The 27,582-nt window shown below is 39.9% G+C and overlaps 1 protein-coding gene across 1 annotated transcript in view; it reads left to right on the top strand.

The window, feature by feature from the left end:
- The window catches only part of LOC149138464 (putative DNA primase large subunit), a 126,627-nt gene that overhangs the window by 39,225 nt on the left and 59,820 nt on the right, over positions 1 to 27,582 (top strand). The window contains exons 7-9 of the mRNA XM_089446492.1: positions 11,790 to 11,809; positions 11,970 to 12,053; positions 12,210 to 12,274. Coding sequence (XP_089302618.1) covers positions 11,790 to 11,809; positions 11,970 to 12,053; positions 12,210 to 12,274 — 169 coding nt within the window. The remainder of the gene's footprint in view (positions 1 to 11,789; positions 11,810 to 11,969; positions 12,054 to 12,209; positions 12,275 to 27,582) is intronic.

Genomic DNA, 27,582 nt, shown 5'->3' with positions numbered 1-27,582 from the left:
AAAATAATCTTATTTTTCTTCTTTACATTAATTACATAAAATCATGATTACACGTCATTATGAAGATTGAACCTAGTTACATATTTCAACACTCCCTCTTAACTAGGGAGGTATTCATAATCCATACAAGGTACTTGGAGATTCTCAATCTAAAGCATTCTCATAAGAAGAGTCAGATTGGTAAGCTATTTATTTAGCATCATATCATCCAGCATTGTCACATAGCAAGGCCTTGACTAACCTCTCTATCCCTTCACAAGATTAGTGCACAATGTTGGCGAGACCAATGATTTATAAACACCCTCATCATTGTGTCTCTCGGAACATACCCCATCTAGGTTTTTTCAGAGTATGTTCCACCAACACTATTCTTATCTTGGATTCCCAGTCCTCAAAGAATATCGGTCTTCTATGAATACTCTTATCTTGGATGTCCTACCACATCCTCAAAGAGTATCAGATGCCAGATGCTTACCCAATCCTCATTCTAACTTCCCAAGTGAAGACAAGAATGACGTGTCTATCTCTCCCACTAAACTAGCGAGGATAGCGAGTATATACCCATTCCAATGAAGGAGTGCACCCATTCCTATAAAAGGAATGTACCCAGGGTCCCTCTTTGTCAGGGACTTGACCAAGCTCCCTCTTTACCAAGGACTTGCTTCTAGCAACTCTCTAGGTGGAGACCATGGGACAAACAACTACTTGTAGGACTCCCTGCTTTGATGTCATGAATTTCTTCTTCGTTATGGAGTCTACATCCTTTTTGGGGCTTCTTCGTAGGGCACAAACCATCCATTACTTTCATTCATGAATCATGTTAGTGATCAAAAAGTGATCTATAGGTCCATATCTAGCCTTCCTTCATGCCTTGCTACCTTCTTCATGTCATGTTTCCTTCAAGATCTTTCATCCTACTACATGAGTATTAGTTGTAGATGACATCTACAACTCTTCCCTTGGTAGCCCTTTGTGATGGTCTTTCATCACGACATCTCCTTATTTACATCAACATCTTGCATATATATTGAGATATCTCCAAGAAAGATATACAATGTCAAGGGTCTCTTTCTTTTTCAGACTTTATCAAGATTTTCATATCTTTCCCATGAATATATCATAGTCAAATCTTTTAGTCCTTGGATGTTGATTGCCTTCTCCATAGTTGCATTTTTCATGATCTCTTCCTTTCTTTATTCACATATTTCATCCCTGGAACTTCTAATTATAGTTCCTTCAACTTTGTCAACCACCTCATATTTCATATGGGGACATCTAATGTTGATTTCAGCTAGTCAATGTGTGAACCATGTCTTCATGCATCCTTCCAAAGGAGGATATTCTTTCTTTTGATCATGCTCTTGAGGTAGAGCATTCTTCCATGTTATCCGCAACTATATGACATGACTTAATTTTATCAAATACACGCATACATATCTCATTTTCTTCCTTTAGGTGATCTAGACTTCCTTCAGCAACTTCCTTGATTGAAAGAACTTTAATCACCTTGATCTGCTTTACTTTTTATGACATCATACCATTAGTCCATGAATCCCATACAAGATGGAATTTTTGGTGAGGCACTTGCTTCTTCCAATATGTGAACCTTTCAATGAGGATTCCAACGGAGGATCTTGATCATTGTCATCCAGTGAATGCTCCTTTTGAATGATATATGATGAGATTTATACTAGATGACTTTCTTTTTCTCATAAGTACTACTTATGCTTCTAATGAGGTTACCAAGAGCTACATCCTTCTATAGGTCATTGTCGTAGACTTCTATTTCAACTATCTTTCATGCTTCTCTAATATGATGTCATGAGGTCATGCTTTCAATCGTATGCTTCTTACAGATTCTTACTGTTGTAGCTCCAAGAGATAGCCCCTGGGTTGAAGAGAGACCAATGCCTGGGACATCTTGATGAGTGCTTGCAAGATATAATTGAATTATTTAATTACACTCAATTTTTAACTTGATTTTTAGCAGGATTGGTTCAAAATCTGTTTTAGGAAGAGACAAAACTGGTTGCAAAATAATACTGATAGAAGCATTAAGGTCCAGTTCCAGTGGCCAACATTACATGAGCATGTAGTTTTATTAGTCATTGTAGTATATTGGAGGGAAGAATTATGAAGGAATGAAAACCCAATGCACAGGGCTTATTTAAGAATCCTGTGCATCAGAATTCAACATGAAACGGATGAGAGAAACATTCAAATGATGTGCTAAGTTACATGGAGCGCATATTAAGGATATTAATTTTTATCAGTCACAGGCATCTTAGATCAACATTAGACGTAGATGAATCTATGAATTCATAAAAAACATATCCAACAACTACTATTACATGTAATCTGAGAAGAAGAGTGATGGTATATGGAACAAATACAAAAGAAAATACATACTACAATCTCATGTGAGCCGGAATCACCAAAAGCTTTCATTAATCTTCAACAGGGCATACATTTCATTCACAATTTGCTTCCCTCTTGAAACAAAATTTGAAACCCTGGTTTCGTATCATAAACTGTTTTTATAGGGCCTCAGGAAGAGAACCCCTTACAAAATATTCTTTCTTGATTTTGTAGTGAATCATCATAACAAAAATATCAGCGTGCTTTAGTGGCACAACTATACTAGCCGGATCCTAACTAACTAGCATTGATTCTTTGAAAATAAAATATTTACATAAAACATAGAATAGCAAAGTGTCATGATTGACACAATCAACAATATCTTCAGTTGTGATGGGCTGGTCTAGGAGGCAACGTTGTTGGATTGATGATCTGGAGCTGTGGAGGATTAACAAACTGATCGCAACATTGCCACAATGCTGGACTTGGCAGAGGAGCATGAAAGAACAACTAATAGGCAATTTTAAGACTAGTAAGCCCTGCATAGTTCAACCTGGGTCGGAATAAGGTCTTCACCAACCCCAACAGTTGAAAATCTCTTCTCAAGTAGTTTACCACAGTTTTACCCTTCAAGGTAGTAGTCTTCTCGTGGGATGAATCAACCTTGCTTTTGGCCTCTACCAACATTTGATTGTATTGTTCCCATGGGGTTAGCACTCCCACGAAATCCCAACAACTGGGCAGCCCAGCTAGAACTCTCTCCTCAAACTCTAAGTTGAAGGTAGCCACATCCTTCAACACTACTTCCAGGCATTCTTCAACTTTGACTCTAGCCTCCTCCTTCTAGATTACTTTGGAAATCTCCATGATTGCAGACACCCTATCTGTTGATTTTTGTAGCTTGGGAGGTACTCCAAGCCTTGAGGATTGAGGGTTTGGAGGAATGAGTTCCACAAGTCGCCTTGTGATCTTGAAACCCAAGCTTGGGGTTTTGCACCCATCGATGTTGGGGACAAAGCCATGGAGAGATTTTGACATGTGATGGATGAGGATGATAGTGCATGTTGAGACGATTCCAATCATCGAAAATCATCTGATTTCGAGTTGTAGAAATGGAGTTATTAATTTTTGAAGTTAGAGTGTGGGATTGCATGAGAAGAAGTCAAGTCGGCCTAGTGTTAAGAGGCCTAATGACAGGTTGTCAAGCCCTCTTGCACAAATGGTTGGAGCCCTTGTGTTTAGTATAAATACATGGTGAAGTTGGAGTCATTTACCACCATTCTAGAGCAACACAAGAGAGAGATTCAACTACACTTGTATCTCTATTTGGGTTGCAGGTTAGGAGCAACCAAGCGAAGGAGGAGAAGCCCAGCGTTGGAGCTTTTCTATCACTGTTTGGGTGCTGAATTAACCTTGCAGTAGGGCCGCATAGCAGAGGAGTATTTGTGGGTTGTTCTTGTGTTTTGTGGGACAACCTTGAGTAGGAAAGACCTCAAGAAAAAGGCCGCACTTCAGACCAACAACTACAGGAGGGTCCGAGGGTCTGTACTGAACTAGAACAGGGGGCTGAGAGGGCTAATCAAGGTGCAGGCCTATCCTAAGGAGCAGTGAAGAATGGAGGAGCCACCTAAGAGGATAGTCACAAAATTTAGGTGAGATATGGGATTGTTTTGTGCAAGAATTTGAGTGGTAATTCATCCCTGAACAGGCTGAGATGATGACCAAACTATGATGATTAGGCCGTGTTACTGCTCAAACTAGCAGGGGACCTAAGGGGGATCCCTGAAGGGCAAATGCTAGGCCAAGGGCAACAAATGGAGACTTAGCCCACTGTCACCTCAGCTAGGGCTCCCTTCTATTTGCGGACTTTCACCGATGGGAGGAGACTCGTTATGTATGGAGTCACTAATGAAAGATAAATCAATGGATATGAGTGACCCAAATAAACTCTTTCCTAGAGGAGTTTGAGGGATGGAGCTTGCTTGCTTTCTAAGCAAGGTACTATGTATTCTAGGGAAAGGAAGAGAGGATTTGAGGGTTAGGTTTATGGGATAAGACTTGTGAAATGTATTAATTAGGAAAATTGAACTTAGAAAACTGATTAATTAAAGGGTATTAATTAAGTCATGAAATTTTCTAGAAGAACACATGGATCGAGTTCTAGTTAATTTTAACCATCGATTGTGTTTTAATCTTGGCCGTTGAAGCCTCAACGAGAGATTATAAAAAGAAATTCGATGGGGGTTGGAGGACACACTTGGAGCCACCAGGAATTTGATATTGCTAGGAAATCGAACTCCAAAGTAGCAGTTGTTTGTTGCTGGAGGTGATTCAATAGTTTCAAAGCAGTGAGAGAGGAGCAAGGATAGTAAGGTCAGAAGGAAGTTTTTCCAGTCCGGTGAGTGCATAGCAAAGAGATAGCGTACTCTATAGAGAGGCTGACGTAGTGTAGAGAGGTGCCGCAAAGCTTCAGAGGGAGATCTGTATTTTGCTGAGGAGAAGTCAAGATTCAGTGGCAGGAGCCAGAGTGGGAGCCCGGAGGCCAGGAAGATCAAGTTTCCAGATCAACATTTGATCAACAGAGCGAGAGAGACGTTGGTCTGAGCTAGGTGACGTAGATCTACGTAGGGTGATGCAGAGGCAGCGCAAAGGCAACAAGGAGCAACTCATCTTGAGCTAAGGTTAGTGTCAAATCACCAGTGGAAGTGAGTTTTTTCTCACTAGACTTCTGTTAGTCATTTTCTTTGTATGAAAAGCTAGATTTGAGCTTCCATAGATTTCTACTCAGATTTATTATTGCATAATAATAAAACCCTCAACCACTGCATCGATTTTCCCAAGTTGGGTTTTTTCGGGGACATTGGTCCAAAAATAACGGTGTTTTATTATGTGTGTGCATCTATTCTTCCAGTGTTTTTATTTCTTCCGCAATATTTATTTTGTGAAGGCTGCAGTGTATATGTTTCGATATTTGCCATAGGAAACTGCAAATAATTTGGTTGATTAATTTAACAAATAGAAGAAACATTATTAGTTGCTGTAATAGGATTCGAGGTTAGCCGAATTTTCACATGGTATCGGAGCACAGATCATAAGCGGAGAGATCAGCGCAGAAGGAAGGAGGCAGTTCGCCTCTCTGCAGAGGCAATAATTCGAAATTCTCTAAAGTAGCGCAATCCTTTGGGCCAAGACGGTTAGTTTTTGAGGAAATTAATTTCTCTGAGAGAGTTGACAAAGAAACTAAATTTTCCAGATCCAAGATAGACATAGGCAAAGGGAGTAGCAACAGTTTCCTTGCAGAGCAGATCTTCAGCTAGGATGCAGATATTTTGTAGCAGTTTGCTAGTGCAAAATAGTGTCAGGAGGGAGGAAGAGCACACACTGAGGGAATTCTTTCCTCGGGGGACTTTTAGCCCAGAAGTTTGAATTTTCCTAGCAGAGCAACAATAGTTGTGTACAGAGTTTCTCACTCCAGAAGGGAGTGCGAATAGTTGGGCAACAATTGCGCAGAGGAGAAGAGGAGGAATTCGACAATTTTTTTCAGAGATGGCATCATCAGGGCTGAGAGATCAAGATTGGTTGGACGGAGCCTCCAACTACGTGATCTGGAAGGCAAGAATTTCCCATTTTCTGGATGAGTACGATCTCAAAGCTTATATCAATGGAGTTGTAGTTGTTCTCGCACATGCAGATTTGCTTAAGGCCTACAAGAAGGAGATGGCGAAGGAAAAGGGGTTGATTCTCGATGGAGTTCGAGATCACGTGGTGTCTCACATAGTTGGAAAAGGATACTGCTTGGGAGATGTGGGAAGCACTTGCACACTATACGAGGGATCTTCCGAGCAATGGAAGATGCATCTCGAGGAGAAGCTAAGATGCACGAGAATGCAGAAAGTGGAGCGCATAGAGCCCTTCCTGACTAGGCTTCAGGATATCCGAGATCAAATGTCTGCAGTAGGGTCAATGCCTCAACCTACAGAGTTGGTACGGTTTGATCTCAACATCGTTTTCAAAGAATGGCAAGTCTTCGTCAAGAGTTTTTTGGGCAGAGAAAAGTTGCCACACTAGGATCGTATGTGGGCTGATCTACAACAGTAGGAGATGAGGCCAGATTTGGTGAAGACCACCATCACTGGTAGCACCAACAACAGTGGGACGAAGCAAGTAAAGGAAGAGGAGGATGTGGTCCTCGCATCTAAGGTTGCACACTTGGCAAGTATGCCAATACATCCTTCCCTAGCAGAGACAATATGGCTAAGAGCATCTTGGAGTTGGTTCATTTGGATGTTTGTGGACCATTCTCATCTCCATCCCTTTTGGGATACAAATACTATGTCACCTTCATTGATGACCACTTGAGAAAGACTTGGATCTTCTTCATGAAGAAGAAAGATGAAGTCTTCTCGAAGTTCATGGAGTTTAAAGCCTTGGTGGAGAACCAGATATGTAAAAAGATCAAGGCACTGAGGTCAGACAACGATGGGGAGTGTTGTTGCCTTAATCCACACATGGGATTATCATGGAGAAAAATCTTTGACTCCACTTAGTGTGGCCATGGGGGCAAGTTTTGAGTTGAGGCTGTCACTCAATTCTCAACTCCTCTGTCTAGGTTTACTCCTAGTCGAAGCCAAGGTGGGTGGACCTACAAGAAAAACTAAGGCTTAACTAATTAAGCTAAGTTCTAGGAGTTAGTAAAAAATGACCAAGATACTATCCAACTATGTAGAGCAATAAAAGAATCAAAGCACAATCATGGGTTTAATGAGCATATACATCCATAATTATAGATATTGCAAGATGAAAGAAATAGACTAGCACCGAATTATAAGTACTTGCTAAGAAAATGATCTAGGTAAGATGATAACTTTGAAAAGGAATGCTTGAAATAAACATGCCCCAAAAGATCAATGTCTTTAAAAGTAAAAGTGGCCAATAAGATACTAGCAAGCATAATGAATTGAAATTACTTAAAAATGTAATAAGATGCCTCAACAATTTGATACTTGAAATAATAATGATTGCTCAAAATAAACAAGACTTGCCAAATAAGAGAGCAGATAAAGCATAAACCCAAGTATCAATCTTACTTTGTGATGTAGTGAGATGTTCTTGGTAAATTTTAGATTTAGTTAGGTTGTCACTTGAGGTTAAGTGAATTAGATTGAAAGATTGTTTAAACAAGTTTCAAAGTAACTCCCTTCCCCAGACCTTACCCTCACGTGAGCTCGGATCTCAGAGTAAGGAGACAATAGGGGATGGAGGGTCCCTAATTACTACTTCAACCAGTTAAGCTGGAGGTAAATTATTGCTCTAAGAAAGAAATGCAAAGTAAAGATCTAGTCTAGAAAGGTGGAATGCTTGAATGTAAAGAATAAATTAGCTACCAAACAAAATGACTATGCTATGTAGATGTTACAATGAAATGGAAAGATGGCTTAAGGAGAATCAGATTAAGAAAAATTGCATGGAGTAGATGGAATAGCTTGCAAGTGAAGAATTAGATGCACTTAGTGTTTAATCTACTGTACTCTACTTGATAGATGACACAAAAATAGAACCACTCACACACCACACAAGGGTCTTTCCCAAATGGGGAAGGGTATGCCTAAGGGGAAAACCCCCTAACTCCCAAAAAAATGCCTTTAAGAGATTAGATCCCCTAACTTAAAGTGACGGATCAAGAACGATTTTGGAAAGAGCTTACAAATGAGTCACTCAAAAGGGGAATGATACTCTTTTCCAAATGTTATAAGCTAGAAAATAATTACAAAGCGAATACTACAAATGATCACCTCTTGAAGAGGAATCGCAAGAGTTAGAAAAACCAAAATTACAATAACTCTCTTAAAACCCCCTTATAAGCAAATGGGAGATATTACAAAATGTTACAAAAGAGGGAAATCCTTGAAGATTCCTCCAATGGAGAAGAAAGTTCTAAGAGGACTACAATGGTGGAGATTTGATAGTTTTTGAAGGTGTTTGTTGTAGATGCCCAAAGGCAAGATCCACCACTTTTCCTTCCTTGCCAAATTCTATCCCAAAAATTTGTGAGGTAAGATATCTTCATTGTCCCAAAATTTGCTCCAAAAATGAGTCCTAAGTGTCTACAAATTTGCCCCAACAAACAACCCCCAAACTACAATACTGCTCGAAAGACAACCAAGAGAAAAGTTAGCAAATGACTAATAAAAGCTTGGAACGCAACAAGTCTTATCTTCATTTTCATCCAAATACCAAGGGTAATATCGAGGTATTGTATCCTGAGATTGGTAAGAGCACTTCGCACTCAATTCTTGTTCTTTTCCCAAGGCTTTTTCTAGTATGTATGTTTTCACTGTCATAACTATGTTGTTGTTGAGATCTTCTAGAATACTGTGTTGTATCGCTGAAGTGTCCAACGTTTCGGGCGGACACTTCACCCATCTTCAAGGACAAAAAGCTATATTACGCATCTATATTATTCAGTAATATAGCTTTCTGTCCCTGAAGATGGGTGAAGTGGACACGTAAGCAATACAACATAGTATTCCAGAAGGCTTATTCTTTCACTTATTTTTTCTGTCTGAATTTTCTGCAGTCGGATAACTTATATTAGATCCGATATTAGTTTTCTTCAACTCCTAACCTCCATCATTTGGGAGTTTATGGGCACTGGTCATTCTAAAATCATTGGTGAAATGTGTATAGTTTGGGATACTCCTAGTGGCATTCTACGAGTTGGCCAAAATTGAGAGGAGAATGTGTTGAGGTGACAGTGGGTGCACCTCCCGTGTGCCTAGTGTTTGGCACCTTGATCGAGCCTCGCCAAGGTTGCTAATTTCGGTGGTAATAATAGTTGTTAGATTTGCTTGTTATACTTTGTCACATGAACCAATTGCATCATCAACCTAGAAGTCAAAACCTTAACCTCTCTTGATGCCACCTTAAATAAGCTACCTTCCAAGAATCAACTACTCATGGTTGAACTACTTGTAATATTCGTCATTGTTGTTGACACACTTGTGTTTAATTGGGTGGTCCATGGGTGACATCAACTAGTGAGTTGTTGTTGGCATCAACACATAATTGAATGGAGTTGTTAACGGAATCTTCCATTGACAGATGGAGTCTTCATTGTAGATGAGTTGCTTGTTGACAAAGACTTTGTCGATGATTCTTTTGTTGGTGGATATCATGCTAAATTTCTCATTGTTGACTCTCTCACTTGTTGATCAGCTCCTTGTAAATGATCCTTATTGTGATCTTGCTTGAGCTTTTGAAGGTCCTAACCCTTAAATCACCTTGGGATGTGTCTAATTTCCCAAAGAAGGTCCAACAACTCGTTGACAAATCAAGTGATGTTGACAAAGGTGAAGAAGTGGAATTAAAACTATCGAAATGAATTGCATAGTGTCATTTGTCAAAGAAACCTCTGAGACTTCTATCGAGTAACTAGGATTTGCAAGAAGGGCACCCATCCCATTATAACTTTGGGTCAAGCTTGCTTAACCATAGTGTTTTTCTGTAGAGTCAAGGCCACTTTATAATTTTTTGAAGTGACAATCCTTTTTCTCATTTGAAGTTTTTTAACTTATTAACAAGATACAAGTTGCAACAAAGATATTGATTTTTTCTATGCAAAAAAATGACTTTATTGCAAAAGGGAAAGTAAACAGGTGTCAGTGTTCCATGGGGATGCATCTCCCAATGTGGGCGGTGCGCTCCTCGTGTTTCTGATGCTCTCAGGGATGGGGGAACACCTGGGGAAATGTTTCTCCACGTCCCCCTTTTGGGGAAACTTGGGGAAACACATGGAAAAACATTTCTCCAATGTGAGGGATGCATTTCCCCAAAAGGGGTGCTTGTGGGTACCCCCCCCCTCAAAAAGGGTTTGACACCCCCCTTGACTTTTGCGTAAAAACAATAATTTATGAGTGGAGAAGCCTACTATTCAACCCTAGGGCCCTACCGCCCTTTTACTTGAACTTTTAACATTACCATTATTGTTTCAAGATGTTTGAGCGTGGTTCCAACTTCTAACATCATTGGATTTCATATGGAGAAAGTATAATTTTGGATGCCACCCAAAATCTAGCAGACTTAATAGTTTTCAGGATTTTAGGACTGGGGGGATTGCAATGTTTTCATTGGATTCTATCATATATGAGGTTATGGAACTGGAATTTGATTAAGAGCACCAAGCCCCATATGTACCTCATTTTCAGTGGCATTGAATGTTGAACTCCTCTGTCACGACCCTAGTAAAAATGTATCTGTCATTCAAACAAAATCTCCATTTGACTTGTTAAGCCTTTTCTATCTTATTTTAATGCTTACAGGGTTGTATTGATAATGAGGATTCCAAGTAGACAATGATTTTGATGATATGTAGGTAGTTGTTGTAGCATGAATTATTTTGGACTATAGAGGCCATCTAGAGCCTCTTTGTTGATGTATTTTTATTTCAAAGATAGATTGCATTTGATGCTATTTTGGTTATATGCACCCTTGCTACATATATGAAAAACTTTTCATATTTGTGTGTAATGGTTTGGATTCATATGGATGCACATGAATATTTATGCATTTTTTAGTTGACCGTTTTTTTGGTTTTTGATTTGTTTTGTTGGTTTAGTTCAATTCTTGGTTAAGGGGTTGAGCAGTTCGATGATCAGTCTGATTTTGATAAAATTGGTTCATTATCCATTGATCATTTTCAGTTTTGAGTCTTGATTCTAGATACTAATGACCTCAGACTGAGTCTTGGATTCCTCACCTTTTACTATTTTTTGAGTTTGAGTAATTTCTATTTGCTATTTTGATATTCAGATGTTAGTATCTACTATTTTGCTTAGTATTAATTAGATTCTAGAATATTGAATGATGAATTTAAATCAGTGTATACAATATTCGAATGAATATATATATATATATAGAGAGAGAGAGAGAGAGAGAGAGATTCCCCAACCACTCCCCCCCCCACAAAAAAAAATAAAAAATTGCGGTGCTTCCTGCATCCCTCTGTCCCAGAAACTTGGTGGAACATAGGAAAATACATAAATCTAGATATCTATAAATAGCTCCTGAATATCTAGCAAACAAGCAGTAGATTGATCAGTGTAATATTGTGAAACTATAGTTGTTAAATATCTACTTTCTTAAAGTTTAAAAGCAACCATCTGTGTGGAAAGTACATGGAGAAAAGTTTTTTATAGGTATTGCAAAGGGAGTTTGTGGGGAGGATAGTGGAGGTAAATTTCATGAAAGGCAAAGGCAGAAAATTGAAATGTGATTTGCTAGAGAACACCGCTGGGGTGACTTTTACGAATGGTTACAAAGAGGCATGTACTGTAGGGCCTTGGGATTAATTGCTAAGTTGATCATTGTCTATTTCATTGTTTGCCCTACTATAATCTGAATTTCAGACTGACAAAGCCTTTTATTTTTTGCAGTGGAGAGCATCTTTTATAAGGTGAATTTTTCATCCATTTTTTCTATTACTTGATAATGATTGTTAGATGTTATTAACAGCAACTTGAAGGCATTTTTTTACTAGATCTCTTTTACCCATTAAAACTAGTTGATTTATCTGTGGGGATTATTGAGCTTAGCCTTAACTTCCTATTATGTAGGTTCCCTTTGAGGAAGTTCCTGAGCTTGTTTCTGGTCGTCGAGTATTCTTGCAAAATGGTTATGCATTTGTTCCCATGAACCAGGTATTGCTTAAACTGCAATTTGAAATATCCTGTAATATTCAACATGTTCTCGAGGATAGCTTTTATCACCTAAATTCTCTGCAATTTGATATGTGAAATAAGTTACTTTGCAATTCTAACATTCCATGTTATTTGAAATTGGATCTATCATTTCAGCTTGCAGCAATTGTGGTTGGTCAGTTCAGAAGCCGTTTATCAAAAGCACTTGTTCTAACAAACAGGTGTTCACTTATACTCCTTGAGCTATGTTTGTCAATTATTTTTCATGGTGCTTGGTATTTACACGAGTGGAATTATAGTGATAAAATTTGTATTAGATTATTTTATCTAGAGTTCCTTACCTCCTTGTATGCTCTGCTTTGTTTAAAATTTCATGTTGCTTAAGGAAGATATGGTTAGATGAATGATTCAAGTAATGAGAGAACCTCTTAGGATGTTGCCAATTTGATTCAATCAATTATATTAGCATTTATTTTTTCGAGCTTTCTTAAGTTGGGAGTACTGATATTGAAATAAGTGTATGCTCTATGATGTGCTACATTTTGGCTCATACAGAAAAACATATCGGAGTTGGGAACATGGGCCCAAATATACCAAAGTATAATGCAGTGGGGGTTCTGTTGTTTGTTGTGGACTTCCCTTTGAGGCTTTCATTTGCTACCCTGATCAAAGATGCCTAGCGTTATACATATGAGAGGTGATTGTCCACAACTGGGAGACTCAGCATGTCCTTTGCAAACCCAATATTATTAGGCTTATTACTTTTTTTGTCTTTTTCTTTTAGATGGGGAACTAGCAAGCTCCCCAGGTATATGCAACAGCTCGCAAGCCACATATATCAGAAACTCATACTTCAGCTGAGGATCGAGACGTTCGGAGACCACCAGAAATTGGAGCTGGGATCCCATACTCCAACGGGATGCCTATCCATTCAACCTTACTTTGATGGACCATTAGACTTATTACTTTTTTCTTTCAGTCTATTTCAGTTGCTAGAGATAATAAGTGCCAGGCAGAGTCCCCAACCTCAAATCTTGTTGGTGGCATTGCTGTGAGACAGCAAAATTTCTCCTTCCAGATTGCCAGACCCGCTCCTTATTGAAAGTTCACCAAGTCTGCTTGAGCAACAAGATTTCCATCATGATTTTCTTCTCCATGGTGTCAAATGCTATGAGAGGTGAGTTTTTTTTTGCTTGGAGCTTCAACCATGATCACCTAGCTAGGTCCCTATAGCCCTACATCTTCCCTAGGGGAAATCATCAGGATTTGCATCAGTCCCTTCATAGAAATAGAGGCTGATAGGGATGCCTCTTCTCCCTCCTCCACTTCTCCAACTTTCATCTCTGGGTTGAGCTAGAGTTTCATGCCTATTATAGTTTGCACTTTTTGTCTTACCTAGATTAGGCTCTTCTTTTTTGTTTATTGACATTTGTATGTCTTTTATTTCCATGGGAGTGAATCTCGATTGATTGTATACGACATGAACACGGTGAGTTTTGATAAATTAAAGCCCAATCAAGGTTGGACAATGTTGATTTTTTGGGTAGCTGCGGTCGACATTCCCCCGCTACTCCATGTCGGCCTAAAGGAAATGAAAAGGAAGAAATTTAAAATTTAAATTTTGAATTTATTTTGCCTCTGTTGTCGCATAGATTGTCTAAGCAGCGCGACAATGCTAAGATCGGGGGTTGTCACCCTGATCCCCGATCTCTCCATTTAAGCCATCTCTCGAGGCTAAGGGGGGTAGACCCTATGGGATAAAGGAAGACCAACTGTGAACTAGTTGGGTTGGGAGACACAACAAGGCAATTTAGCACTTGACTGATTTTAGAAATTAATGTACCAGTACCTTATGGAGTTAATGATTAAATGATTATTTATTAAATGTTGCAGACATATGGACCTTGTAAAACAATCATCATAAAAAATCCCAAGCAATATAAGCTATTCAATAAACTCACAATGCTTCAATAATGATCCAGCAGTTAAATTTCTAAAGATTGAATGCTTTAAACAACCATACAATTTAAATGCCAACCAATTACCACTTTCATATAGCTAACTTTTAAATAAACATTTAAGTGCATTTAACTATAGAGAAGTGGAACATAGATACCACAAAAGAAAAAGACATCAAAATGAATTGTCAATTTTTAATTAGTCTTTTTCAAAATTTTTAATTTTTAAATATATATTTTTTTTATATTTTTTATGAAAATGAAAAGGAACCTTTTTATTTTTTTTAAACATTTATGATTTTTTTTATGATTTTCTAAGCTTAAAATGAAATAAAACTATAATCTAAATAAAATCTAATCTAAAACTAAACTAACACCCAATCTATATGAAACAAAATATGAATGTTAACTTAATAAATTAAATGAAAACTAAATAAAACAAATGAAAAGGGAAATTCGAATCTTTTATATATATATATATATATATATATTTTTATTTGAAAGAAATCAAACCCAAATTTAATCTAAATGAACTCTAAAAATAAAATAAAAAATCAAATCTGAAATCTAAACTTACCAAAATATTAAACTTACCATACGCATGCTAAACCTATTGAATAGACAGAAGGTGAAAAAAAGCGTTTTAGTGTGCAACGATGTAGGTTTGCGTGAGAGGAATTTGACGGCGGCAGAGAGGATGTGGGAGAGAAAGGCTGCGCAGAGAGGAGAATGAAACGGCCGGAGAAGGAGCTGCGTAGGGAAACTTGTTGCTGGTCGAAAATGGGCAGAGGTATGGCAGCACGCAGGTGGATGGATAGGCAGGTGATCGATGGGAAGAAGCCTGCGTGGATGGGAGAAGAAAACGTGGGGCAGGACTGTGAATGGGGAGTGCTGAGCAGTATGGTAGCGATGAAGAATTTCATAGGGATGATGGAGATGGCAATAATTTTGCAGGTTGCATGGAACGAATGTGATGAAGTCTGCAGCAGAGGTGGAATTACTGCACGCAACATCGTGGAGCCCCAAAAAAAATCGATGCAGAGGCCACAAGTTCCAATATTTGTTTGCAGGTTTAGCAAACGGCGGAGTGGAGAAACTTTGTAGGGGCAATGACTGCGCAGGTTTGGATGGCTGCGGATGCATGGAAAGAGAGAATTGGTAGAGGGTATGGCAGCAGCGAAAAACTGTGGCCCCTAAAAAGATTTCAAAATTTTTTCTGCAGCAATAAAACCCCAGGCAACAGTGAAAAATGAAAACGCAGGTAGCAGACCCGTAGTCCAGAAACTTGATTGAAATTTTAAACCCTTCCTGCTTTAGATTGCCTGATGGAAACCCTGATCAGATTGCTTGATGGAAAACCCTGAAAATTTTTCAAAATCTATACTTGCAACCTGCAATGGCAAAAAAATAGAACACCCAAAAATAATATATGCAAGGATTAAAACTAAAAAGAAACCCAAAAACCAGCTAAAGAATTACAATATTTATAGATTAACGACTCTAAGCAGCGAGATTTATCAATAATCCACATAAATATTTTCAGAATTTTAAATTTTAGATAAGGTGCTTCAGAAAACCCTTAATGCATTTGCAATAAAAATTCTAATGATAAGCCCGGGATTAAAACTCACTGGGCTCTTTCAGAAAACGTAATCCGGGAGTTGGCTGGTTCAGCTGAGAACTTCCCCTAACGCCTGGTAAACTTAAAATTAAGGATATCCTTCACAACTTAAATCAACCATTAACATAGAGGGAGAAAACAACAGTGAAATTAAGATCAAATGGAGATACCTTCCATTATATTTCAGAAATTAAACTATCATTCAAACCCAGAGATCAGACAAGATACCTGTGCCTAAATCAATCTTCATCAAGCTATCATCAATGGCTGAAAATAAAATTATGCAGAAAAATAAAACATCTTACAACATTTCCAGAAGAGTAACACTAGCAAGATTTTCAACCCCAAAGTCTTTCTTTATTGCACAAAAAATGACTACAAGAGAGCTTTCTTTAGCACAAGACTCACAGATCGAATTGATCTCAAATGACCCCTGACACCCTATTTAAAGGAAAATTTCCCAACGGCTAGTTCGAGTGATCCATGTCAAAATGATCTCGACCGTGATGATATATGTGACATAAGTTAACTTGATTAAGAAATCATTGGAAAGTAATTATTAAATTAGAAGATTAGATTTCTCCTTGAAAAATCAACAAACAAGGAACCTCTATTGAAAACAAGCCAGCCACACTAGAAATATATTTTCTGGTTCATCCTAGGATTAGCTAATCTGTGAAGGGTTTTTTGGCTCGAGTTTGCCATTCTCAACATTTATGTGAAGGGGTTTTCTGGGCCCGAGTTTTCCATTTCCGCGAAGGGTTTTCTTTCCTGAGTTTTCCATTCTTAACATATTTGCGAAGGGTTTTCTGGCTTGAGTTTGCCATTCTCAATATTTTCGCGTAGGGGTTTTATAGGCTCAAGTTTGCCATTTCTGCAAAGGGTTTTCTTGCTTGAGTTTTCCATTCTCAACATATCTGAGAAGGGTTTTTCAACTCGAGTTTTTTCTGGCCCGAGTTTGCCATTCTTAGCATTTTCACGAAAGGGTTTTCTAGGTCCTAATTTGCCATTTTCGTGAAGGGTTTTCTTGCTCGAGTTTTCCATTCTTAGCATGTCCACGAAGGGCTTTTTGGCACGAGTTTTCCATGCTCAACATTTCCATGAAGGGTTTTAGCCCGAGTTTGCCATTCTCAACATTTCCGTGAAGGGTTTTGGCCATAGTGGAAGGATTTTGAAGTGAAAGTTGCTAGCGGGACGACTAATCATTGCAGAGATATATTTTTCGAAGCTCCATATTTTCTATTGAACAAAACTTCACATTTTGGATGTCCCAAGTCAAAGATTTGTTGCAACGGGTGGAGTTGATTGAGCATGAAAATAAAGAACTCCGTGCCAAGGTGGTAGACCTCAAACATTTAGTCTTAGAGATGAAACAAAATGAACATATCCATGTACAAAACCCATTGCTACACTCTCACACATTGCAAATAGAGCTCTTCCACATCAAGGACCTACTAAATTAAATGTGCTCTTAACAAACACTTTTTAAACAGGAGGTAGAAACACAACAACAAACACTTAACTCTTGGGTTGAAGTTTTCCGTTAAAGGAAAACAAGGGAACAACCCCCCCCGCTTACATTGGTAGAGGGGGTTGTACAAGAAAATTTGAACAAGGAGCACCTCTATTGTACCCGAGAGCTTAATCTGGGATTACATGGGCTGCCCCCTCCAGAGGCTCCATCAAATGGTAAACCCCCTTAAGTTGGGTACATCTTTCCTTCATGACACCCTGGACCTATTACCCACCAAAGGTGGGTGACCTCTAGGAAGAAGCTTTTCTCCTATTCATCTCTTCCAACTGAAAATCAACAACCCCTAAAAGCCACTTTGTAGATAATTTGACGTGCCATTTATATCTTTGCAACCTGCATCGGTCATATGTTTCCTTGCCCATTTGTCAAGAACACATGTTGGAAGGTGGGTTTTTGATCAAAAGGTACTTTATTCATTTTGCAGTCGGGTGCTTATGCGTGTTTGTATTTGGGCATTTTGACATGGATTATTGGGTAACTTGAATGAAAGAAGGGCATTGACGTACTCTTGTTCCCTCACCTTAAATGGGGGGTTAATTTTCAATCTTAGCTCATTGGGACCTCCCCTAATGGTCCATGGCTTTAGGAAGGGGCACTACTTGGGAAGCCATGGTTGCCCTATTCCATACTTATCATTTTGCATCTTACATTATGAGCCCCTATTCCACCTCCCTTTTTTGGGTCAACTAACCATCAGTTCATTGGTATTCGGCACTCACACATCGTCATACCTTGGGTAGGGCCTTCAAATGCACCCTGGGATGTTGATGCAGCTAAAAGAAAAAAGAAAGAACATATTGTGGCCACGAGAAAAATAAAAGAAAATCAAAATACAAAAGATGGTCGAGACTTACAAATTAGCATGTGGGCAAAATCCAAGCATGAGATCTACCTGTATCATATGGCCATCACTCAGTTCTTGGGCCAATGTTTCCCTATCTCATAGAACTCAAGGAACCCTTACATGTCCCAACCCTTGATGGGAGATGAACTACCCCATCCTAAAGTGGGTAATAATTGCTATACATCATACAAAGCATGCTCTCATTCCTTGAGCTACGAACAATAATACAAGGAAACTTCAAGAAAAAGTAGAGGGGTAGAAAAACAAAGGTTCAGGTAACTCATGCATCCACGTGCTCTCTCCTCACATCTATACACCCAAGATGAGGTACGTAGCTGGTTCCTTTGACCATGACACTTGGCCATGGAGTTCTTTCCCCTCCGTTCCATCATTATTCATATGTCACCTATCAGTTGAAGGGTGGACCAAGGACATGTCACTTTCTTTTAGGGGTAGAGAACACCTAATAGGGTCGTCCTTTAACCACTCCTACTTAGGGAGGTAACACCTTTACGTGACTAAGGCCCCAATTTTGGAAGAGAAGCCACATTTGAAGTGTTATTATGCCCATTTCTTTCAAGCTTGTTTCACTTAGGTGCAATAATGATTAATGTCCCTAATGGTGAAAGTTGCAACACTAGATATTGCGTGTGATTGGAAAGTGGTTCCATTTATAGGTCTGGGCAACTTAACTAGGGTCCACATCCTCCAAAGGGACATATTTGTGAAAATTTCCGAATCTTTACAAATAGAAATCCTACTGCAGTCACTGGTTTAGCATCTCCTACTTGTTTTTTTCCAGAGGAAAAAATCCGTAATTTATATTCATATATGAAATAAATTACATGTTGTAGATGCTTAGAGCATATGCAGATAGCTGTCCATGAGAAGGACAATTATAATAAAAAAAGGAAAAAATAAAAATAAAATACAGCAAGCCTATACTTTTCTGCCCTTCTTCTTCTCCACCCTACGCCAACCTTGAGAGTCAGGAGGGGGAACAATGATGGCCTGCAGGTACTCCTGTGTGTTCAATGGAGGTTCTTTGTCGGATTCTGATCCTTCAGATCCATGAGTTCTTTTTATGCCACTAACTTCCAGCTGTGGATCTTGATGCTGGTGTATATGGTTTGGCTCCATTTGAGGGTCTGGAGCATTTTCATCCTGTGTACCATTCTGTTCCATATTTATATCAGGTACCTCTTGGTTCTCTGTATGTTCTGTTTGTCTGTCCTCTTCTTCCATCGGATCTGTATGCTGCCACCCTTTGGGCTTTTTTTGTTGTTTCTTGATTCCTTTGGGGTTCTTTCTGGCCAGTGGGCAAGTATATTGGAGGTGTCCTGTTTGCATGCATCTGCAGCATCTGAATGCAATGTTTTCATAGTCAAGGGGTTGAGTCCGCAGAGTGTTGTTATAGTTCAATGAAATATGATCAGGCAGCCCCTGACTCAGGTCCACTTCAACGCAAATTCTGGCGAATGAGAAGATTCCTCTACTAACTCTGTCTTCATCAATTTTTAGGAATTTCCCCAAGGAATTCCCAATGGCAGATAATACTATATGATGCCAGAAGTGTAATGGGAGGTTATGAAGCCTCTCCCAAACAGGCATTGTTGAGATTTTCATAGTGTTTGCATCAAAATCAGCGAACCAAGGGGTAACAAAAAGGCCAGCATTACCCCAAAACCAAGGCCCCTCATTGATGATACTATCCCTTTCTTCTTCTGTGTGGAAGCTAACAATGAAAAAACCTTTTGAACATAGGTGTATATCACAGTCTGGTGTCCAGCAGGAGTAAATCCATTGATGTAAAGCATCAGATTTTGGCCAGAAACCATTAAATCTAAATATAACAACATTTTTAGATAGTTCAGTGTGAAGTTCAGTTACCTCTGGCATAGTAACTTGGAGCGTTGGGGATTCCAGTTTTTGCTCTACTATATATGGACCTGGTTGCTCTGGTGGTGACACTGGTTTGTTCTGCATTTTTTCTTTCCCCTTGACTGCATCTCGAAAGGAGCCTGGAGTCTTTGAGCCGGATCCGTTGCATCCTCCGCGCAGTCTTAGATTAAGAAAAATGGTTGTATCTTGACAGATCCCATATTCTTGTAGAGTAAGATGGTCCTGTAGGCTATGACCTGCACAAATCAGGTTCTGGTGTTTTGTGGGTATTCCAAGTTGGTTCTGTATTTCGTTTTTTAACTCTTGTATGTTTAACCCCATGCTGAGTCGCATGCAACGGTGGCTGCCCCCTGTTAATTTGATGAAGATTTGGATCCAATCTTCACCCTGGCAGTATGATTCAGCCACATTGTGGCAAAGCTTCGGTGGTTTGGTTGTTTTCTGTGAAAAATCCATCGCTCCCTTGTTATTTTTATTTTGTCCGCCTCCTGGGGTCTCTTGATCTGGTTTATATGAGTCATTTTTGGAGTACTCTGTCACTACTTCGAGATTTAAGGGGTCCTCTATGGTCAGCCCCCTTACTTTTATACTGGGCTTCCTCTGTCCAGTTGATAACCAGGATGCCGCGCGTCCCTCATCACTTTTCCACTCGCACTCCGGCTTGAGTGAGGTAAATCCTGTGCCAGGCCAAGTCTCCGACCATACAGTCCGTGTTGTCGATTTTGTTCTAGGCGGGCCGAATAACCAAGTAGCTGCCTCTCGGCACCGCAGTTGTGGGTTAATTCGTATTTCACACCTAGGCAGTGGGTTCCAGAGGATATTGATCCGGCCGAGAAGCCCAGGATCTTGCTGGTAAGAATGTGGCAGAAAAAACCCAAATTGCGGAAACGGATATTGTAAACATACCTCTGCCGGGTGTGGTTTATTGTTCAGCAAATGGGGATCATCTACCGGCCAGCACATATTCTCTACCAAGCAGTCGTGATCCATGGGGAGGGTCTCTGCGAACAGGGGGAGAAAGACGCCATCGATGCAGAGCTCCGGATGTTCCCGCTCACTCCAGATTTCAGCATCTCCTACTTGTTATTTCATTCAACAAGTTAATTAATTTATAAACAGTGATGAAAAACACTACCGCAGACTACACTGACATACAGATCATAAATTGAAACAATAGATGAGACAAACACACAAGGGACACCGTTATTTTTGGACAACACGTCCTCGGAAAAATCCAATGCCAGAAAACCGGTGTGGCAGATAGAGGGTTTGTATTATTAAGCAAGCAAAATCTGAGTACAACAGGTTGCCTCTCACACCGGCTAACCTTTCAGAGAAATCTCGGCAGCAAGAAATACATACGAGGGTTTACCTCATTCCCCAAGTCACGGTTGATCCAATGAGTGATCTGACTCTTGGCAAACACTGCGAAATCCCTGAGCAATCACTGCTTGGGCTAACATCTTGCCTCTAGGAGACTGCGTCACCCCTTTTGCTGGATCGATTTGTTGGAGGAAGATTGCTGTTCAGCCCTCCCGGCTCAGAACCTCGCTTCTCTGGCAAAATCTCGGACTTCTGACGAATACTCTGCACTGCCACTGCAAGAGACCCTCCTGGCCTGCGTCAGCACTACGTGAGCCCCTCCTGGGCTGCGTAGGCCTCTGCGCTGCCTCTCTGATGCTATTGCTGCCTCTCTACCACGTACTCTTTGGCTCGGAACTCCTTTCCGATCCAAATCTCTACTTCTGCCCCTCTCACTGCAACTCAGATCACTTGTTTGATTTCCTCAGCAAACATCGCCCCAGAAAAATTGAACTGACTGATCACTTGGTGTATCTCCAACTGACCCTCAAGCCTCCTCTTATACTTTTCCTGTTGATGAATCAACGACCGAGATTAAGTCCCTAATCAACAACTAAGATTAAAACAGACTTGATCCTCGTCTCTTAGAAGCTTCTCACCCATATTTTTATTAATACCCATTAATATTTTTATTTTCTCAAGTTTAGACTTAGGAACCCCATTAAAAATAATAATTATTTTAAACACAAACTGGGTGGAATTTGACTAAACGATTTCTGGGTTTTGGAGATCTCATGTATTTTAGTCCCTCCACAAAATTTCAGAGCTAGAGCACATTCGATGCTACCCAAAATCAACACTCCCTCTTAGCGAGGAATATGCTCTAGCAACACTTCCAATAAAAGTATCACACTGGTCCACGATATTGATCCTCTGTGCTGTTGATGCTTAGCCTGCTGCCCTTCATCCACTGCATTGCTGCATTCTGTACTGCTGCCCATGACATTGCCATTGCCACTGCCATTGCTGCATCTGTACTGCAACTCCCTCTCAAAATGCTGCATCATGTTGCCCATAACACTGCCACTGCTAACTGCTGCACTGCAACTCAGTCGTTGAGAAGTAAGCAACTGAAAAACCACCCAAAAAATGACATGTTGGTCAGTCTGGATGACCCGTGATGCTGAAGCTACCTCTGCTGCTAATCAGTGCTGACCCTCTGATGCTACTGCGCTGCTATTTTATCTGCTCTGTGCCTCTCGCAAAACTGCAACACTCTACTACGCTGCTTCATACTTTGGCACTCTAGCTTTGCCACTGTCGCTCCATCATCCATCACACCAATTGATTCCTGTCATTTTGCTACTGTCATTAAGGGTTCCCGTAGTAGTATGTGATCCAAGAGTTTGGGCACCTCAAGGATCCTACCTGTGTGGTCCTCTCGACTATAGCTCAATATCGCCCCACCTCTTCTCTAGAGGTACATGAGCACTCATGGCGCAATCGTCATCCTCACCACCTTCGTCAGCTTTCGTTGGAGCAACGTTCGAGTCAAACTTCTCTTCCTTGCCCTTCTTCTGAGGCCACTAAGTGGCGAAATGTCCCAGTTCCCCACACCTGAAGCATCTGACTTTGGATATATCTTCTTTCTTCCTCTTTTGCTGCACTTGTTGTCCCGATGATGCGAGAGCTACATCCTCCTCCTCCTTTTTGGCTCTGATTCCTTTGCTACTACTTCCCGCCTTGGTTAATTGCCTAATCTCTTCCTGTCGAAGAGTTGCCCACATCTCCTCCCAACTGGGAAGAGAAGTCCTGCCCAAAATGCTCTGGATAAAGGTCTCCCAGTCTTTAGTGACTGCATTCAGGGTAGTCCTGACCATGAACTTGGGATCTGGTGTAGACCCCACGAAAGTCAGTTGGTCTCGAATCCCTTGGAAGTTGGAACCTAGGAAGGAAGGGATCGATTTCTTCTCCCTTTTGCATTTGATATTGTCTCAGCTGGTTCTCAAGCAACATCTCCCGTTGAACGGAAGTTCCCTCATACAAGGTGGTCAAGGCCTCCCACATCTCCCTTGCTGTGTCCTTTTCAACAATATGTGGGACCACATGATCCTTGACCCCGTCCAACATCATGCACTTCACCTCCTCGTATTTCATGAGAGGAGCAACAACGACCGAAACAACAACCACTTTCAAGGCATAATCCTTGATGTGATTCTTGTCCAGCACTGCCAGGATCTTGGCTTTCCAGATGACAAAGTTGGATCCTCCATCCAATCTGTCCTGATCCCTCAGTCCTTTAACTGCCATCTCTGCTCAAATGAGTGTTGAACAGGTTCTCTTCTCCCTCTCTCATTGCCGCCCCAACAAGACTCGGATCTAGATTTCTTTGGCGCTAGAAATCCTCTAGGAACAAGTTCCTTCTAGACTCCCTTTAAGTCCTGATTTCCTTCACAAAAATCCTCTTGCCAAATAATATCGAATCACCCCTTCTCCAATCCTCCTTTGCTGCTGCTCAGCAACTTGGACCTAGATTTATTTGGCAAAAAATCCGTTAAGGTAGTGAGTCCCTCTACCTCGGTTTCTTCTCCACAGACACTGTTCTGCAACAACAACAACATCGTCTCACCAACAACACAAATCGAATCTATGTTGCTCCCACTGCCCCGACAACTGACTGATCTGTGCCCCTCAAGCTTTGCGCTAGCCCAGAGAGCTGAAGCAGTCACTGCGTGAGATCCCGACTCTACGTCTCCTCCTCCCGGATCAGAACGCTGACGCAGGCACTGCGTGAGCTTCTGCGTCACTCCTCTAGCTACTCTGGCTTTGAAACAACGCTGTCACTTGGGACAATTGCCTCTTTGTAGCAGATTTGCTGGATCTCCCGGCTGATGGCTTTAGTGTTCTATGATTTTCAATGCTCTGATACCATGTGAAAATTTCTGAATCTTTACAAATAGAAATCCTACTGCAGTCACTGGTTTAACATCTCCTACTTGTTATTTCATTCATTAAGTTATTTAATTTATAAACAGTGATGAAAAACACTACTACAGACTACACTGACATATAGATCATAAATAGAAGCAATAGATGAAACAAACACACAAGGGACATTGTTATTTTTGGACAACACGTCCTCGGAAAAACCCAATGCCGGAAAACCTGTGCAGTAGATAGAGGGTTTGTATTATTAAGCAAGCAGAATCTGAGTACAATAGGTTGCCTCTCACACTGGCTAACCTTTCAGAGAAATCTCGATAGCAAGAAATACATATAAGGGTTTACCTCATTCCCCAAGTCACGATTGATCCAATGAGTGATCTGACTTTCGGCAAACACTACGAAATCCTTGAGCAATCACTGCTTGGGCCAGCGTCTTGCCTCTAGGAGACTGCGTCACCCCTTTTGCTGGATCGATTTGTTAGAGGAAGACTGCTGTTCAGCCCTCCCGGCTCATAACCTCGCTTCTCCGGCAAAATCTCGGACTTCTGACAAATACTTTGCACTGCCACTGCAAGAGACCCTCTTGGCTTGTGTCAGCACTGTGTGAGTCCCTCCTGGGTTGCGTAGGCCTCTGTGCTGCCTCTTTGATGCTACTGCTGCCTCTCTGCCATGTACTCTTTGGTTTGGAACTCTTTTCCGATCCAAAGCTCTGCTTATGCCCTTCTTACTGCAACTCAGATCACTTGTTCGATTTTCTCAGCAAACCACCCCCCAGAAAAATCAAACTGATTGATCACTTGGTGTATCTCCAATTGACCCTCAAGCCTCCTCTTATATTTTTCCGGTTGATGAATCAATGACCGAGATTAAGTCCCTAATCAACGGCTAAGATTAAAACAAACTTGATCCTTGTCTCTTAGAAGCTTCTCACCCATATTTTTATTAATACCCATTATTTTTTTTATTTTCCTAAGTTTAGACTTAGGAACCCCATTAAAAGTATTAATTATTTTAATAAAACATAAACTGGGTGGAATTTGGCCAAACGATTTGTGGGTTTTGGAGATCTCATGTATTCTAGCCCCTCCACAAAATTTCAGAGCTAGAGCACATCCGATGCTACCCAAAATCAATAATATTGACAGCCACAGGTGATGCGTTACGAACCATGGGACTCCAGAGCGTTGTAGAGCATCATTCATAGCCATGAGCACCTTTAGCACCCACAATATTCCTACATTTGCCTTATTATTCATGGGATGATGCACCTAGACTAGTTTGCCCCCAGTTGGATATAGATATATATATATATATATATATATATATATATATATATATATATATATGGTGTTGCAGTGGATCCATGGCCTAGATGAGGGTTGTTTCATGTATTGAGACATAGGAGGGCTAGCACCATCTTAAGTGTCTGCAATGATGGAGCAGAGATAGGGATTTCATCACTTGGAGACCCATGAGACCTAGTTTTGTGCCCCAAATCCACATTTGGGGTCCACGGGATGATTTGTAGGAGGTACATGGGCCAACCCCTAGATCTTGATTTTAGAGGCCTTCTACATTTGTCATGGCACCAAAAATCCTAAACGCCAACCCTTTAGATGCCCACGTAAGCATGACATCAACATTTCGACTAACATTTGTTCATTTTTCAATGTTCTATGCTGTAACAATCACTTATATCAATTCTTCTTCCAATAGCAATAAGCTATACAATATTTTTTCAATCTTCCAGTAACAATAAGCAATTGTAGATAGAACAATATGTTGATTTTTGAGTAGCTTGGGAGGTACTCCAAGCCCTAGGGTTTGGGAATTGGAGGGAAAATCGCCACAAGGGTCACTCGTGGGCTTGGAACCCAAGTGTAGGGTTTTGCACCAAGTATGGTGTTGTCTACTGTTGATTATTGTTTATAATTATTGAAGAAGAACATTAATAATAACTGAAGAATAACTAATACTCTTAAAAGGATTAAAAAGTGCTTATTGCTAAGAAACACTGATTCACGCCCCTTTCAGTATTTCCATCATTTCTCTCTTGCCCTGATTCTATGTTCATTTAGCCATTAGCTTTGCCCGTAGTATTACAATGATTAAATACAAAGCTAGAAGAAAAGTATATTTTTCTACATCCATAAATCACACTTGATTTATTCCCTAAAGCTCTCATGATTTATTCCATAAATCTCTCATGCTTTTCAAGGTAAATTAGCTTTTTCCTTATGGACAAAATCTGTCCTATCCATAGTTTTTTTAAAACTATTCTATAATAATTAAAAGAACTAAGAATATTTACTATTAAGGAATTAGAATTCCTTTACAATATTCAAATCCCTTTTGGAACTTTTCTTCAAAAAGCTTGATGGCTTGGAAACTCTAATGCTCCTGCATCAGACTCCCAAGGTAGAAAAAATTCATGACCTCCTAGTCATGTGTCATTAATACCTGAATCCTCGTGGATCCCAAACTTTGTACTGTAACTGATCACCTACTTCTTCATGTTGTTGCTTTGTTTTTGTTATCGTTGTCTTCCTTAATCTTTTAGGTTTCCAAACTTTATGTTGTAGTTGTTCACTCTCTTTGTTGATGCACTCTTGTATAGATATTTTCCTCCTACACTTGACTACTCTTCTTACATCAGTGTGCAATTTCTCATGCACTTTCATCATAAACGTTCTCATCTTCTCAATTTCCATGTCCAAAATTTCCTCTTGCTGGTACATGTTACTATCACCACTCACTTGTAATTGAATCTCTAAATTTAAAATTTTTATGACCTCAGTGGTCATTTCATTGTTTTCATAACTTCTCTGCTCACACTCTTCATCATCATGCATCTTTTCCAAGATGTTTAAGACACTTAAATGTCTTCTCCCTTGTTGCTCCACAAATGTTAGAGTATCGCCTTCTTCAGAATTATAAATTCTGACTTCTTCTTTATTACTATCTTCAAAGAAAATTCCTTGCTTTATATCTTCTTGCTGAAAATGAAATAAAATTTCATTTTTACGAGACAAACTTGTCCCACTTTCCATCTTTTTTGTTTGTTTGTTTGTTTACTTCGTCTGTGTTAATTTTTGTAGCATCGGATGTGTTCTAGCCACGAAATTTGGTGGAGAGGCTAGAATACATGAGATCTCCAAAACCCATAAATTGTTTCTGGAAATTCCACCTAGAGATGACTTAATTAGATTATTAACCAATTTTTAAATATTTCCTAAGTCTAAACTTAGGGAATATGGTTAATTAATTAGAATTAATTAAGTCAAGATGAGAATCATCTAGAAACTCACACGGATCGACTCCAAGATGATCCTAGCCATTGATTAAGATTTAATCTTTGCCGTTGGTGCTCCAACAGTGGATTATAAAAGGAAGTTGATGGGCACTTGGAGAAGACACATCAG

Source organism: Pinus tabuliformis, chromosome X (genome assembly GCF_031772625.1).
Source record: "Pinus tabuliformis cultivar Carrire ecotype Pingquan chromosome X, CPIR1, whole genome shotgun sequence".
NCBI lineage: Eukaryota > Viridiplantae > Streptophyta > Pinopsida > Pinales > Pinaceae > Pinus > Pinus tabuliformis.
Note: the sequence above shows the minus strand (reverse complement) of the source record. Positions and strands in the feature narration are given on the sequence as shown.